This window comes from Podarcis filfolensis (genome assembly GCF_964270895.1).
Source record: "Podarcis filfolensis genome assembly, chromosome: 8".
Lineage (NCBI taxonomy): Eukaryota > Metazoa > Chordata > Lepidosauria > Squamata > Lacertidae > Podarcis > Podarcis filfolensis.
In genome coordinates this window covers 70,487,284-70,503,130 of record NC_139611.1, presented here as the reverse complement: position 1 = coordinate 70,503,130, position 15,847 = coordinate 70,487,284, and the positions used below count along the sequence as shown (strand labels likewise).

The following is a 15,847-nucleotide window of genomic DNA, read 5'->3' as shown; positions in this document are numbered from 1 at the left end:
CTGATTCCACAGTTCTGAGGATTACTTAAGGTACCTTTGGGGAAAAGCATGGCTGCAGCCATGTTCATTGCATTGTCTTGATTCCTTCAGATGTTGAAGAGATTTGGCTGATCTCTTTAAGAGTTTGGAGTTAGCTGTGGAAGAACAACACCTGAGAAATTGCAAAGCAAAATTGTCACCACCTAGTCTAATCAATATAAACTACAGTGGTACCTCAGTTTTCGAACATCTCCATTGACGAATGTTTCGGAACTTGAACGCCGTAAACTGTAAATTCTTTGGTTTTCGAACACGCCACGGATGACAAACAGGAAATGCGGCTTCCACTGAGTGCAAGACCCTGTCAACTATTGAGTTTCGATTTTTGAAAGTTTCAGAACTTGGAACCATCTTCCGGAATGGATTACATTCGAAAACCGAGGTACCACTGTATAGTGAATGGTCAACTCATCTGTCTTCCAAGGCTGACAGTAAACACATTTTCAAATCACAAGAGCTAAAAATGAGTTCCAATCCTAATTTCAGCTCTATGGCTATTGCTATTCATGGCTGTTACAAATCCCAGTGTCATAGAATCGGAATGATAACAGCAGCAGGTAGGACCTGCTCTGGAGAGACCAATACTATTACAGAAGGGGTCAGCTTGCATATACCAATTCAGTGAACCAGCTGAGCCCGCACAGCTGTAGAAGCAGAGATCCTTGAGATCTACTCATCCAAGAAAGGGGGTGGGGGTGGAAATCCAGCTACAATCCTTTCTGTAGCACAGGACGAGGGTGAACAGAAGGGACCTCTTCATAATAAATGCCTTTGCAAGAGTGAGCAACAAGCTAGCTTGGCATTTTATCACATCTCCTTAGACACTGCTGATAGCCCGCCTATAAGCCCACCATGTCTTTCAGCACAACTCATTGCTACCTGCCTGGGCCATCCCAGCGCTAGTGTGTTGACCTGCCAATCAGCTCTGGCCCTCATACAGCTCCTCTCTTGCCTTCCTGGCGAAGAGCACAACTGGCCCAGGAGAGATGGCTGCTAACAACTTCCCTCTTAGGCTCTTGCTCCAGAAGAGAAACTGCTACTTGGCCACACGCTTTAAAATAAATTGCACTTTAATAAGAAAGACAAACCATGGCACAGCAGCTGCAGAGGTTCAGACTTGCAAAGGACAATCCTGGTTTTCTGCTCAAGCTACCGTGCCGCTCCTTCAACCAAGGTATGAAAGGCATCCCACAAACGGAGTCCTGTAAAGTCAGACTGCATCCAGCCCTCGAGAGAAACACTCCAGGGGAGGGGGAGGAAGTCTTTGTGTGGAGTCCCCATCCAGTCCCTGGTATGCAGTACCCCTAGCACCTTGCTAGACACGACAGTCAGCACATGATGACCACAATTGCTCAGGGCTGTCCATCTCCCTGTGGATTCTTTGGTTTCCTTGGTCCCAGAGAAGTGGCAGGGTGGGGCTCCTGTCCCCAGGCCACTCTGTGGCTAGTGCATCACATGGAATGGCGCATTCCCTTCTCAGTGCCAATGAAGACAGTGATATTTGTGTAGAGGGGGTGGAGTTTCTTGGAGAGCAGCTGGTACTCCAGTGTGTTCATGCCATCCTGCTTCCATGTTCTCCTCGTCTTGGCCAGCAAGTTAAATCTGTAAGACAAATACAGAGTCAAGCACGAGAACTCGAGCCCTTCTCCTACCCACCTCCCCGCCCAAAGTGCAGCTCCTTGGATTTGCAGGTTAGGAGAAGCTTACGTATTCTTTTTACACAGATTTCCAGTAATGAAATGGTATGGTGTGGTCAATGTTTTGTAACAAGGCGAGGAGGACAGTGTCATGTTTGTCAATAACGGAAAAACAGTTGCAAATACCCATGCCTATACCTGCCGAAAAATACAAACCGCTCACAATGATGAAGTGGGTGCTCTGAAGAAACTTCACAGCTTAAGATCAGGAGCAGCTATATGTGGCAGGTGGGGAGGAGAAAAGGAAGGAAGGAGAATGCTTGAAAAAGCAGGGACTGGAGGATAATAGATGGCAGACGGACAAAGTTGAAAAAACACACCAAGCAGGAAATAGGAAAGCGGCAAGACTACACATACAGCCTACAAGCAGGAGTGGATGTGCATAACTAGCAAGCAAGGAAGGTTTGAGGACTGAGCCAAAGCTCCAACGGTGCATAAGGTTTTTACATTTTGAGTCCAACATGCAATTTCTACCAATTGTACAGTTTCTACTCTCCCTCTATCCTTGTGATATGGCAACTCAGAGTGGGCAGTAAGGACCAACAGCCCTGGTTGGTAATGGTGGGGGCCTGGGTTTTACAAATGGATTGGAAACAACTATCCAGTTCTCTTTTGCTACAAAATTTCCAGTCCAGGTTATTTTGCACCACCACAACAGAGTGTTGGCAAGCTCTGCCACACCAGAAATAGCATTAAGGGAAAATCACAGCACAAAAACATCTGTCTGGGCTCTCAGTTCTTTAGAATCTCCACATCCCGGGACTTCTTACCAGTTCTTTGTTTACCCTTGTGTGATGTCTTCAGGCCAGCCATAATGACAACCTTCCTTTCTCTCACAGAAACTGGACTGCAAACCATTAAAACAACTGAACATTCCATGCCTCCACCCCAGCTTGGCCACTGCTGGAGGCTTCACTCCCTCAAGCACAAATATCTAAATATGACTATTCTCTGGGAGTTACTCATCCGTCATATTATCTGCGGTGGACATTCACCCTGGCCCAGAGGATTTGGCAGGGTGCATTAAGGAGGATGCAGAGTAGCTACATACAATTACACTTAACCACCTAGTTTACAAGACAGCAGTCCATCTGCAATTGTTCAGGCCACATTTCTGCCCCAAGTAGTCCCCTTCTCTACTCACCTCTTAGGGTTCTGCTCATTGCCCTTGTCATGTCCATGCTTGATCATACGGTAGCGGCCATACTGAGTAGATGGGCGAGAGATAACCATCCCACTCAGCGCTACCCTGCAGAGAAGGTGATTGACAATGCAGCATTAGCAGGAGTGCACATGGGGTTTCAGCAGAGGCACAAGTGCTACAATTACACACTCAAGCAATGCAGTGCTTCAGTGCCTTCAAATCTGCGCCATGCCACTCATAGCTCCTCTTCCTTGCCCCACCCCTGGGCAACAGCAAGAACAGAATAAAACAATCCTGGATTCCTACCCAGGATTCCTACCCAAGCTTGCCCAATCCCTCCTTGCCAATATTTCCTATGCTCCTACACAAACTCTAGGGCAATACATGGGGGAAAGTTTGAGAGCCAGGACTCCTTAGGGTCCCATCCTCAGCCATGCCACCTTAAACCTTTGTGAATAGAGTTGCCTAATCCTCCTAAAGCTGCTGGGCTTTATGCTGAAGGGATGGAACTGGAGCCGGCTCCTTATCTAGCATCAAGGACCATCTTTACCTGACTGCAATGTCGTCATCTTCACCGCCCCAGCCCCAATAGTTGTTGGGAAAGCCATTCATCTTCATGTATTGCTCTGGACTGAGTGCAGAAACCCCTCCAAAGTAGGACTTGTATGGAAGCCTGCAAGAATTTAAGAGGACATTTATTTACCTGTAGCCCACCTGCTACTACCATGCATATAGGAATCTCTATAGGAAACACTTAAAACCTCAGCTGGCACAGAGATATGGGCATCTAATATTACTATGTGAATATTACATTCACAAGCACAGGTTGTGCCCACAGGCTTACAGACCAATAGATATAACATGAAAGGAAAAAGGAATGTGGAAGGAAAAGGAAATTCAGGTACCAATTCACGTGGAATGACTTGAGGGAGAGTTCTGGAAGAGATATCAAATGGCAGCTAATAGAGAGGACCTCACTCTCTTCACTGCATGAAGCATGCATATCATTTTAGGGTTTTTAAGGGCAACAGTACACTGAATTTCAGGAGGACCATTTCTAGAGCAGGGTCCTGTCCAGTGATCAAAATTAGACAGGTTCCAGGCGCATTTCGCACCTGGCTATCGGCCACTTGCGACCAAGTGAAGGTGCCTGGGCACCAGGATGGTGCCTGACACCTCCAGCATCTGGAGGTGCATGACTGGGGATCATTGGATCTTGACTGTTTTCACACCCTAATACCATTATCCTGTACAATTCTATCGGTTATATTTTATCGGCATAGTCAGAATGAATGTCAGCAACCAAAATGCTTTTTCTGTGTAGCCTAAGCAGGAGCAGTGAAAAACGTTATAGTTACGTAATTGTTGTCGCTTGTCTTCACTTACCCCACCCCACTGCCCTGCTCACAGTTGTGAAGAATATTCTTAAGTTATGAACGGTCCATGTCCCCGTTAAGAAAAAGGGGTAGGAGTAAGCCAGTATTTATGTAGACTGTCCCTGGATAAAATGACTTGTCTTCTTTAAGTCCTCAAAGTTCTTAACCTAGCTCAAGGTTGTCATCTGAACAAGCCAGATGTTAAACTGATAGTCACAGTCAACCCATCATTTGAAAAATAAGACTTCAGAGCTGTCTTGCCCCCAAATGGCAACTAGACATTCTGTTTTGGCAACTGCAACCTTGGTTTAAGGAGCCATTTGGCACCTAGCTTATACATCTGAGCTTCTAACACTAGTCTGCCTAGGCTTCCAGTTCTTTAGCACCAACCTTCCCCTACAGCTGAGCTGCTGTATGCAGAAAGCTTTTCTCTATCAACTCCCACCTGTAATGCAGCTGCACGCAAGAAGGCTGCCCTTCCGACAAGCTCAAAACAGCATTATTTGATTCTTCCCCTGCTTTATCCTCACATCAATCTTGCAAAGTAGACTGAGGGAGGATGACTGCTTCAAGGTCCCGTCAGTAAGCCTTATGGCTGAGTGAATATTTGAACCCAGGTTTCTCTGGTTCTAGTCTGACATTCTAACTCTTCCAGCACACTCCCCATTCCTCCCCGTATCTGCATCTAGAAAACAGCCTAGAAACACACGAGAAAGCAGTTGTTTTCAGTGTGATTTTGTTTTCAGAAGGGAGACTATTTAAAGAAGGAAAGGGTGTTGGGAGGGGTAGAGAAGCATTCCTATGGAAACAGACCCAAATCCAAGAAGCTTACTTGTAGCCAAACTTGTCCATGGCAACAGCCACGTGCTTGGGGAAACGGTCGCAGGTATACACATTGCGGTCATCTTCAGGGATGAGGTCTACATCATGGAAGAACATACAGTCCCAGTCCTCGTCTTTCATAGCTTCCTTGAAGCCCACATTCAAGAGTTTGGCCCGGTTAAAAGTGTAGTTCTCAGCCTGAGAAAGAGATGGGTGGCATTTACACCAGAGCTGTGTGTGTGTGTGTGTGTGTGTGTGTGTGAAAACTAGCTCCCCTAAAGTGCTAAACTCTCACATCCAGGACAGTCGCCACTAGGCGCTACATTAAAATAGTATCCTTCCTTCACGCTGTCTTCTGGCATTCTTGCATTTGACAGCTCCTCCAGAACCACCTACTCCATTTCTATCTTGGCTAGGGCATGTTCTAGGGGGACTCATTCATCTACATCTGAGGTTCCTTACCTTATCTCTTCCCCCTCCAAGGAATTCGGTGAGCTCAAACTGCTGGGTGCTGGTTAGTCCCTGCCCGCTCCCCATACCCAGTCTCAGCTCCACCCCACCCCGTAGTACTCTTGCTAAGGTTCCTTTCCTTGTGCCTGACTCTTCCCCACCTCTCCAGAGATCAGACTCAGCACAGTAGAAAGCATGATTCACCGCACTTTTTGGAAGGAACTACAGCTTTCCCTCTCTGCAGCAATCAGAGCGCAACCCACTGCCCCCTACTGAGGCCTAGTGCTGAAAAAAGCTTTGCCTGCCCACCTGCCTTCACTGGGGACTCCTCCATTAACAATAAAGAGAGCTACTGCCTCTATTCCCTCCTCTCCTAAGGAGAGAGAGAGGCCACACATTAATGCAGGGACAGGCAGCAGCCACAGAGACTCTTCTGCTGGGAGCCGCCCAGAGTGGCTGGGGAAACCCAGCGAGATGGGTGGGGTATAAATAATAAATTAATTATAATAATAATTATTCAAACCTCCTGCCCTGCCCAGCTCACACACGGCTGTGGCAACGCACCTGATGGATGATGTAGATGCCATAGGTGAGCTGCTGCCGCTGTAGGAAGGGGTGCAGGTAGTAGAGCAGGTACTTGAGGTGTTGCTCTCGGTTGCGGTGGGGGATGATGACAGCTGTTTTGTGGACTGCATCGCAGTCGGGCGGACGGTAGCGCCCCCCTTTGGTCACAAGGGGATTCTTCCGCACAATATCATCCAGAGACAGCCCTGCGGGGAAAGTCACCCGAATGGGGCCTCCTGCAGGCGAGCAGAGACAGGGGTAAGGCAAACAAGGTAGTCAGCAGACTGCAGGCTAAGAGCCAACGTGACCCAGAGTCCTCGAGAGGAGAACACCTCGAAACATTTTCATTTTAGATTAAAATGAGCATTAGCCTCCTAGTCAGTTCCAGGGTTCTTTTCTCTCCCCACCTGTGCCATCCCTGGTCATCCCTGCAAACTTTAAAGAATCATAGAATTGTAGAGTTGGAAGGGACCATGTGAGTCATCTAGTCCAGCCACCTGCAATGCAGGAATTTTTTTGCCCAAGATGGGGCTCGAACCCACGACTCTGAGATTGAGTCTCATGCTCTACGAACTGAGTTATCGCTATGCTTTCACTAGTCACACTGGACAAGAAAGGGGACATGGGTCGAGGAGAGAGAACCACTTCTCTCATTTCACAGAGCACTTCATGGCTTAATGGAAGATCACTTCTACGATGGGCCCACAATCCTCAAGTCTCTTTTTTTGGGGGGTGGTCTCTCATCACTCTAGGCATATCTATTTAAAAATCACTATTGCTGTACTCTTCTTCCAGAATTTGTGTCTTTTTTCCCAGGGCCAAAGAGCAGTGTAAACATGAAGCAAGCTTTTGAATTACACTGTACTTTTTAGTCTCAGAACTAGTACGCTACACACAAAGAGACAAAAATGACCCAAAAGCTTGCTCAGAATTTACTATTTCATGCTCATTTTTGCCTTTCACGTGCCACTCAAAACCTTTCCAGATGGTTGGCTGGTTCAATGAAACAATACATTATGGCTTCTGTGACTCTTAATTTCAGAACAACCACGCCAGCCCAACACCATTCAAATCTTAGGGCTGACCCCAAATCCCCAGTTCCTAACCAGAACCAGGATCAAGAACAGAGAAGCCCTTACCAAGGAAAGGAGATGCCTCTGGACAGTAAGGAAGTTCCTCTGGGGGCAGAGGGGGCCGGGCAATCAGGCTGAGGTTGGCGTAGACGTCCCCTGGCAGCGAAACATTGTGTAGGCTGGACAATATAGTCAATGTGCCCCCCTTGTAGAAGATGCCCAGGAAATAGGCAACACGCTTGCGGTAGCCATCGTGGTACAGCAGAGCCATCACCACCAGCTGCACCCCTAGGAAGAGCAGCAGGTAGCGGCCACGCAACTGCAGCATGGCTGAGGCAGGGCCAGGATCATCTATCCATGGTGCAGCTGGGCTGAAGGGTGGCGGCAGCAGCAGCAGCAGCAGCAGCAGCAGCAAGGGAAACAGAAGACAGTGACCTGTTGGAAGCAGCAGAAGGTAGAATGAGTACAGTCAATGCTTATTCATCAGGTTAACTTTTTTTTTATGCACAAACATTTTGATGGGCTAAAAAAGGTGCCCCAATTAAAGTATCAGCAGGTTTTGGGGTTGGGGTGGGGAAGAAGCTACTTTTAATGCAAGTGCAAACTGTAGCAGAGAAGCACCATTTTGAGAGGCTTTCCGTGTTTTTGGGGAGAGAATAGCCATTTACGACCCATGCATGCATCGCCTAAAAACAAGGATAATCTTCGCTCAAAAACCATTTAATGCCGACTTGATTATCTGATCAGCCTCCTGACGTTCACAATGCTCAGCTTTCGCTTGGATGCTTACAAGAAAATGCATTTCCTGCCCCCACCTCGCCCCCAAACGTTTCATATCTACATATGCAGGGGTAAGGTTCTGAAAGAGGGGGGAAGTTCACATCCAGAGCCCAGCCCAGCTATTTTGTTACACACAAGGCGATCTGCTCGCAGCAAGCACAAGTATGGACAGACGTGGCACCGCGAGACAAAGCAACTAACAGTAATAGCATCTTCCTGTCTCTGCAGCTGCATGAGAAGTCTCAGTGCAGCAAAAAACAAACTGCACACCTGCCAAATGAGAGGTGCCCACAGGAAAGGAGAACGTGGGAGTGGGTGGTAGGCATAGCAACATAACATGGCGAACATATGCACCAGGGAGGGAAAAGAAGTTAGGACAAGTGGCAGACAGAAAGAAATAGGATAGCAGAATTCTTTTTTGCTTACACTCACTCCCTCCCTCCCCCCCAAAACCAAGGAAACACAGAAGGATTAAGCTTGGCAGCTATCAAGTAAAAAAAGAAAAAATATATGTTAAGCTCAGTTGCAGATCAATCCCCAGAATCTGCAGGAAGGGCTGGGAATGCCCCCTGACAGAAATGCTAGAGAACTGCTTCCAGTCCAAGAAGACAATTCTGAGCAAGGTCTTCACTAGGCCTAAGGCAGTTTCCTACATTCCTGGGAAACTTAAAACAGTCTGCATGCCTCTCCTCCCATGGAACTCCATAGTTGAATGGTGACTTGAATCTGGGTTCTCCCTGATACTATCATGCTCTGACCACAACACAGTTATTCTTAGAATAATGTTGCCAGAGCCTCCTTTCTCCATACCCCGGAGCTGCTTCACTTAAAAGTGTCAAAAGCCATGTTTTGCATATACATATAACCTTAGTCCACAGCTGTTGCTATCTGCAACACTTGAGGGAGGAGGGAGGGGTGGGAACAGGTGTGAGTCCCCTTGCCGCAGCCCTTTCCGTGCACCTTGTCCACTCTTTGGTTTCCAATATTAGGCCCAGCTGCGAGCCACTTCACATATCTCAGCGTTTGGGTTGTATAGATCCTCTTCACCCTGGCTTTTGACACTTACAAGGTATGCTTTTAGCACCCACCTTATTTCTGTGACTGCAAGTTGTTTAAACTGTTTTTAACGTGTGTTAATTGTTGCAAGCTGCCCCGAAACCCAAGGGTAAAGGCTAATAAATTATTATACTGTAATAATCTACCAGATTGCAGAATCTCGGGTAACGCGGCAGGAAAGGGCTTGGGGGAGTGCAACATGGAGCAGCACATTCCATACCTATAAGTGAGAGAAGTAGCGTGCTTTGGTTACCTAGTCTGCTACCTGCCCACACCCTGTGCAGCGCAACAGGTGTCTCGGAGCAGTGCCAACTGGCAACAGCTAAGGAGGAACAAGGAAATGGCCCAAGAGATTCTTGTAAGAGATGTTCCAGGGTGATATAAGAAAGAAGGAAATGAATCACACATAAAGGTAAAGGACCCCTGGCGCTTAAGTCCAGTCATGAACGACTCTGGGGTTGCGGTGCTCATCTGGCTTTACTGGCAAAGGGAGCCGATGTTTGTCTGCAGGCAGTTTTTCTGGGTCATGTGGCTAGCATGACTAAGCTGCTTCTGGCGAAACCAGAGCAGCGCACGGAAATGCCGTTTACCTTCCCGCCGGAGCCGGTACCTATTTATCTACTTGCACTTTGACATACTCTGGAGCTGCTAGGTTGGCAGGAGCTGGGACCGAGCAATGGGAGCTCACCCTGTCGCAGGGATTCGAACTGCCGACCTTCCGATCGGCAAGCCCTAGACTCAGTGGTCTAGACCACAGAGCCACCCACGTCCCACATAGATGTCACATATAGGCAACCCTAATTAAAACCTTCAGGGAAGAGCTGACCCTTCCAGATTCACTGAGCTGTTCCACTGCCCAAAGCAAGAGGCTCAGTCAAGGGCATTCTTACATCACTTAGTCAAACCCAACAGATTAGGAAATGGCATTTGGTGTGTAGCTGGTTTTGCCTTCATGTGTGCATGTTCATTCCCAACACACTTTGACAGGAAAAACTTCACAGAAAAGGCAAACAAGCTCCGTCATGATGTAGCCTGCAACCAAGTTGGAAAACTTCCTTTTTTGTTGCTGTGATATTGTTCTATACCTTTTTAAAAAAGGTATAGACCAGCATTTTGATAGGAAGGTTTGGGTATGAGAAAACTTAAACTGTGGCTCTCCTTTCTAACCCAACTATTAATATGTGAAGGTAGGAGGTACTGCACAACTGATCGAAAAGTATCCAAGTGGCTCAAAGCCAGTGTGCAAACACAGATAAGTAGTGTGCTTGCTGGTAACAAAAGGCATATATTTGTCGTTGCAAAAAAATGCAGCAGAGATGAATTCACTGGGGCCTTTCCTAGGCAGCCTTTTTGGGACCTGAGCATTCTACCATCTAAAGCAGTGCAGTGAATTGGAGCCGTTTCAGTAGCCTAGGCGGAGGCAAAAGGAGTAGTACAAGAACACTGCAATCTGGAGATGCTTCTCAAGCCTGACACCAACACGCAGGATTCGTCCTACCCTGCAGCCCTCACAAATAAAAGCAAGAGTGGAAGGCTGGTGTGACAATGTAGCAATGGAGCCAAAGTTTTAAAAGCTGCCTGATCAGCTCTACAGCCCGCTTTCCCGATGCACGTTATTGTATTCTGGAAATACGGTTTAACACGAATAAGTGGCTTGCTGGAGCATGTTATTCAAAAGTTCCTGCAGTGCTCCTTTCCCCATGGCTGCCAACAAGCTAGAGTCTCTGCCTTGCCATGCCATGTGACCTGGGCTCCAAACCACAAACGGTAAGCAAGGTTAAAGTCATGCCTTGATTCAAAGTAAGGCTGCCGTTGGCTAGCAGGTGGTGTGCCGCACAGCAGTTGAGGTAACCAGTGGGAGTAGCTGCGGCTACCTAACCTCCTGCTACACAACCCTGGCTTGTGAAATTGCTAGTTAGAGCAGGGTAGTGAAGGCAATTTAGAGTAACTGATCCAGAATCATATATTATCCTTGGGCTTATCCACACTTACCTTTCCTCTGCGCTTTCCAGGCATGGTCCATACTTTAAAGCTCTGTGCCTTTGTCTTTTTGCCCCAGAGATTTCCCTGTGAAAACCCACTCTTTAAAGCTGAATCAGACCAAGCAGCAATCCGCAGAAAACCTGAATTGCCATTTGTTGTGCTTCAGCTTTAAAAAGCAGGTTTTCATGGGGAAAGCTCCAGAGAGAGAAAAAGAGTGCTTATATGCATATATATTATTTATTGAATATGTACCTGCAGTTATTTATTGATTTATATCTCAGGGCAGTTCACGGGATAAAATCAGAATGGAAATTTCTGACATGGACATTGAACTTTAGAACGCAGGGCTGTGCCTATAAAGCGTGGGGCCAAAAAGCCCTTTATCTCATCAGGATCCTGATCCAGCTACCAGTGTCAGTTCTTGGGGGTGGGGGAGAGAGGTTTAGGACTCAGAGACCAAGACATAGGAGAAGCTCCAGGTCCTGGGAAATGCATTTCTACTGAGTCTTCCTTCAGAGAGCTTTAAACAAAACAAGAGGTCATTGATTTGAAGGTAACGATAATGAGCTAGGCTTCTACATCAAGTGCAGAAGGACACTTCAACTCCAATCTAAATAAACTACCCTCAAAGGGCCTCTCCCCACACAATCAGGCCATCTCTTCACCAGGAACTATTTCCCCCTGGAATCTGTAGCCAACCCATGTTAGACTGAAGTTCTAGGAACCAGAAGTCATATTATAGAAGCAACCAACCTGACGAACAAGTTATGGGCTGCTCATTAACCAGTACATTAATAATTAAAGAGCCATTAAAATAGAGCCACGGCTTGGTCAAACTGGAAAGCACACTCAATAAATTGCTTTCTTCACCTTGGGAGTTTCACCTCTTTAAAATTCACACTGGTGCTACCCTCTTCCTATTTTGACTTCAGTAGCTCTGGCAAAAGATGAGCGAACTTTCCAGAGATGCTTACCAAGTTCTTTCCCATAATTTATCAGCTCCATTTCACATCATCCTTATGGCTCACCTTGTCCAACTACACTTCCCCCACCCCTTCCCTGTCAAACCCTCATTGGGATCTCTGCAGATTAGCCCAACCATCACAAGCAACGTACTCACAAGCTCATAGCTAGTACTGAGCAATGGATGCGCCTCTTTTCCTGTTGAACTTATTGGCCAATCCTGCCTAGGGAACCACGAGAAGGGAAAAACAAAGTCCTGCGTGAGAAAAGAACTTTCTTTATCCTCCACACACTCAGTCTGCATTTTTCAAGTATGGGGTACTTCACTCTCTCTCTCTCTCTCTCAACTGAAATGAAGGCAAGTTCAGAAACTGGCTAGACTTCAGAAGGAAACTTCACGTTAAAGGGAAAAGAAGAAGGGCAGCAACTGAAGTATGTGCTTTGGCCATCTTTTCAAAACCTGGCTGAATTTGGCAAAGAATGGGCCGAGACTAAAATAAGAACTCATAGCCAATTGGCTTCAGTCAGTAAGTAGAAGAGGGGAGGGCCTGAAGCACCGAAACTGAAACAGCCCAGCACAGAGCTGCCTCTTTCAAAAGTCTGCATATCAAACACATCCTCACTGTGGAATGCACAGGACATTGCCAAATAAAGCAATTTTCCAGCTGGCAACTTGAAACTTGAGTACTGACCACCCCCCACTCCCAGGAATACTACTAAAGAAACAGGTTCTGACCTCGCAACTTCCTTGGTGATCCTGTTCCTATCAAGAATCACACTGCACATTTCTGACCAGGGTGTGAAAAGCTGGGCCACATGGGAGGTTTTTAATCCTCCACAGGAATGAGATCTTATCAGCTTTGTCAGTAAGGAAGGTATTTTCCTTCCACTAGGCAAGGCTTCCTCAAAGGGGAGGGTAGGAGCGAAACTATGATGAGTATCTGCACCACCCACCTTTATGTTCTAAGCCAAGCCAGGCCTTCTGGAGATGACATGGAGAGATAAAAGCTTAAGAAGGAACTCTGGTGATTCCCATTTAGTTCAGCATGCTGTTCTCACAGGCCAGATGCTTATGGGAAGCCCACAAGCGAGACACAAGTGCCAAAAGCACTCAACCCACTCATGTCCACAAGATTCGGAGAACATTTATGTTCTTCCTGCCACTGAGTCTCTAATACTAGCAATCAGGCACATGCATAACTCTGTTTATTCACAAACTTGCTGCTAATTCCAGTCCTCTTCCTCCCCTCTCTTGCCCACCTTTGAGCTGTACACAACCAGAGCAAGAGAATCTGGTTTACTGCAGCCATGCATCCACAACAGCAATTCCATTATATGACACTTCATGCGATCTTACAAGGCTTCTTCCTTTCACTGAATCTGCGCAATTCCATTACACGGAAAGCACAAAAACCACAGAGTCATAATTTCTGGCACAGCCTGAAATTCTGGGGAGGGTGCAGATGCCAAAGCCTCCTTATTGAGTTCAGACCAAGATTAACCTTGCCTCAGGAGGTAAAGACGATGTCACCCCAAAGATTCAGTGTTTCCCTCCAAGGCAAACAGGATGCGGTCTTAAGTTGGCCCAACTTTATTTATATATAAATAAAACTAGTTATTTAAAATGCTGGACAGCATTACTTACTGCAGAGAACTCTTCCTCAGGCTGGAAATCTGAAGTGGGGGAAATATTAGCTGCTGCTGTGCCAGTTCATAATGTTTATCCAGGCATGTCTAAGAGCCTTTTCAATTCCTCAATGAGCTGGAACAGTTTAGATGCTAGGCTACTCACTTATTTCATCAAGAGCAGCACCTCTCAACTCTCCAAAGGTGTGAGATGCCTGTACTAAAGAGGCAACAGCTAAATCTCTGGTTTTCCTTAAAAGCTTCCAGTCTAATTTGATCCAAAGCTGCATTGGTAGGTCAAAACCACCTGGCTTTCGGCGCTGGATAAATGTAACTGCACCTACCATCGCAAGGTTCACAATGATTATAATTCCTATGTTAAAATCCATTTTTAAAACTCCCCTCAGAGCATTTATGGGCTCCAATTCAAAGTACTGGTGCCGACCTTTTCAAGCCCTTAACAACTTGAGACCTGGTTATATGACCCTGCTCATTCACTAAAATCAGCTATGGAGGTCCTGGTCATGTGCCCACCGGTATGAGCAATTAGGTTGCCAGGCACAAAAAATGGGGTCTTTTCAGTGGTGGCCCCATGGTTACGGAATTCCCTTCTGAGTGAGTTACACACACTGCCTTCAGTGCAGGCTTTCAAGTGGGACTTAACATCTCTTTTCCAGGCTGCCTTTTCTTAATGTGTTCTTCAGCTGTACATTCAAGCTATAGCTCTCTCTCTCTCTCTCCACACACACAGGGAGAGAGAGTGAAATACTTAGGCTTCATTGGGCCTAGGTGCTGCTTCATAATAATTCATCTCATTTGTTGTGCTTCTTATTGTTTCTGTGCTTACCACTTTGTGAGGGCATGGCCTACGAGGCAGCCTATAAAATTGTCACATAAAATAAATTGATGACTCTTCCTGAATAAAAATCAGAAGGGTAAAGGCAGTCAGCACAGCTTATTATGAATGAAGTGCATATGGTGAAGAACAAAGATAATCTTTCAAAAAGACATCTGCGTATATGACAAGAACAGGTGGCAATTTTTTCTGTTTAACAAACCTGCTCCACCTCTAATTAGCTGTTTTGTCAATGATGTAATATAATAATAATAATAATAATAATAATAATAATAATAATAATAATAAATGTTATTTATACCCTGCCCTCCCCAGCGAAGGCTGGGCTCAGGGCAGCTAACAACCAATAATAAAAACAAGTTGAATGAATACAACTTAAAAACAAGATTAAAATACATTAAAACATTAAAATGCAGCCTCATCACAGGAGGAGAAAGGAAAAAAGAAAGAGGGGGAGGGAATCAAATTGACTCCAAGCCAAAGGCCAGGTGGAACAAGAAGAATGAACACTATATATATATATATATATATATATATATATATATATATATATGCGCTAGAAATTGCTTCTAGCATACAGAGTACAATGAGTCAATGATATCTTGCAAAAATTATGGCAACAGAAAGTTGCACCAGCCTTGCCTAGACATCACATACCTTTACTGAACGTGGACATTCCTATAATGTCCATACATATGGGAGCAGTTCACCTACTAAAGTACGGTACTTTCCTTGAACAATACGTTCAGAAGTATGGAAACATTCAGCTCCAAACGCAAACACCTTTTATATGCATCATGCATATAAGACATGTACAAATGTCACCAACAATAAAGCATGAGAAGGAAGCTTATCTGTTCTAACTAAACAGTGCCAATCCTCCCACAGCATTGGCTCTTAAAGGCCAGAAGACAGAAATTACTACATGCCTTGGGCTGTGTTACTGGACAATCCCAGCTTTAAAGTGCAGAGACTGACACCCGAGACAGCACTGTGTCAGCTGAAGAAACACAGGCAAACTGAGCCGGGGATGGATGAATGCTCCTGAATAATTATTTACAAGGCTGTGATGTTCCCTAGCGATTAGTGTTCAGTGCAAAACAGCGTCTTGAATATCTGGGGAAGTGAGCTGCTTAGATATCTTAAGCAAGCTGGCATGATTGCTAGCATCACCACAAAAAGCTACAAGACTTGTAAGGGTATCACAGCACCTAGGTTGGCCCTGCTTCCCCTCCAGCTGAATGCATAAGGGCTCAAATCCCCAAACTCAGGTTTACACCTACACACAAGGACATCTGCATTCTCTGACATGGGCTTCCTGGCATATAGAAATGCTTCACATTAGAGGAGTTGACTGTTGGGAAAGACAACAGAAGCAAAGGGAGCTTGTAGCCTGCATCAGAAGAACTCCTGTCCTC

The 15,847-nt window shown here is 46.0% G+C and overlaps 1 protein-coding gene across 3 annotated transcripts in view; it reads right to left on the bottom strand.

The window, feature by feature from the left end:
* Positions 1–1,091: 1,091 nt before the first annotated feature.
* The window catches only part of LOC310768860 (beta-1,4-galactosyltransferase 3-like), a 37,647-nt gene continuing 22,891 nt past the window's right edge, over positions 1,092–15,847 (bottom strand). For all 3 annotated transcript variants that reach the window (XM_083627732.1, XM_083627731.1, XM_083627733.1), the window contains 6 exons: positions 7,232–7,600; positions 6,093–6,328; positions 5,089–5,276; positions 3,431–3,553; positions 2,881–2,985; positions 1,092–1,641 (listed from right to left, as the gene is read on the bottom strand). In XM_083627732.1, coding sequence (XP_083483858.1) covers positions 1,491–1,641; positions 2,881–2,985; positions 3,431–3,553; positions 5,089–5,276; positions 6,093–6,328; positions 7,232–7,493 — 1,065 coding nt within the window. In that variant the 5' untranslated portion in view covers positions 7,494–7,600 and the 3' untranslated portion in view covers positions 1,092–1,490. The remainder of the gene's footprint in view (positions 1,642–2,880; positions 2,986–3,430; positions 3,554–5,088; positions 5,277–6,092; positions 6,329–7,231; positions 7,601–15,847) is intronic.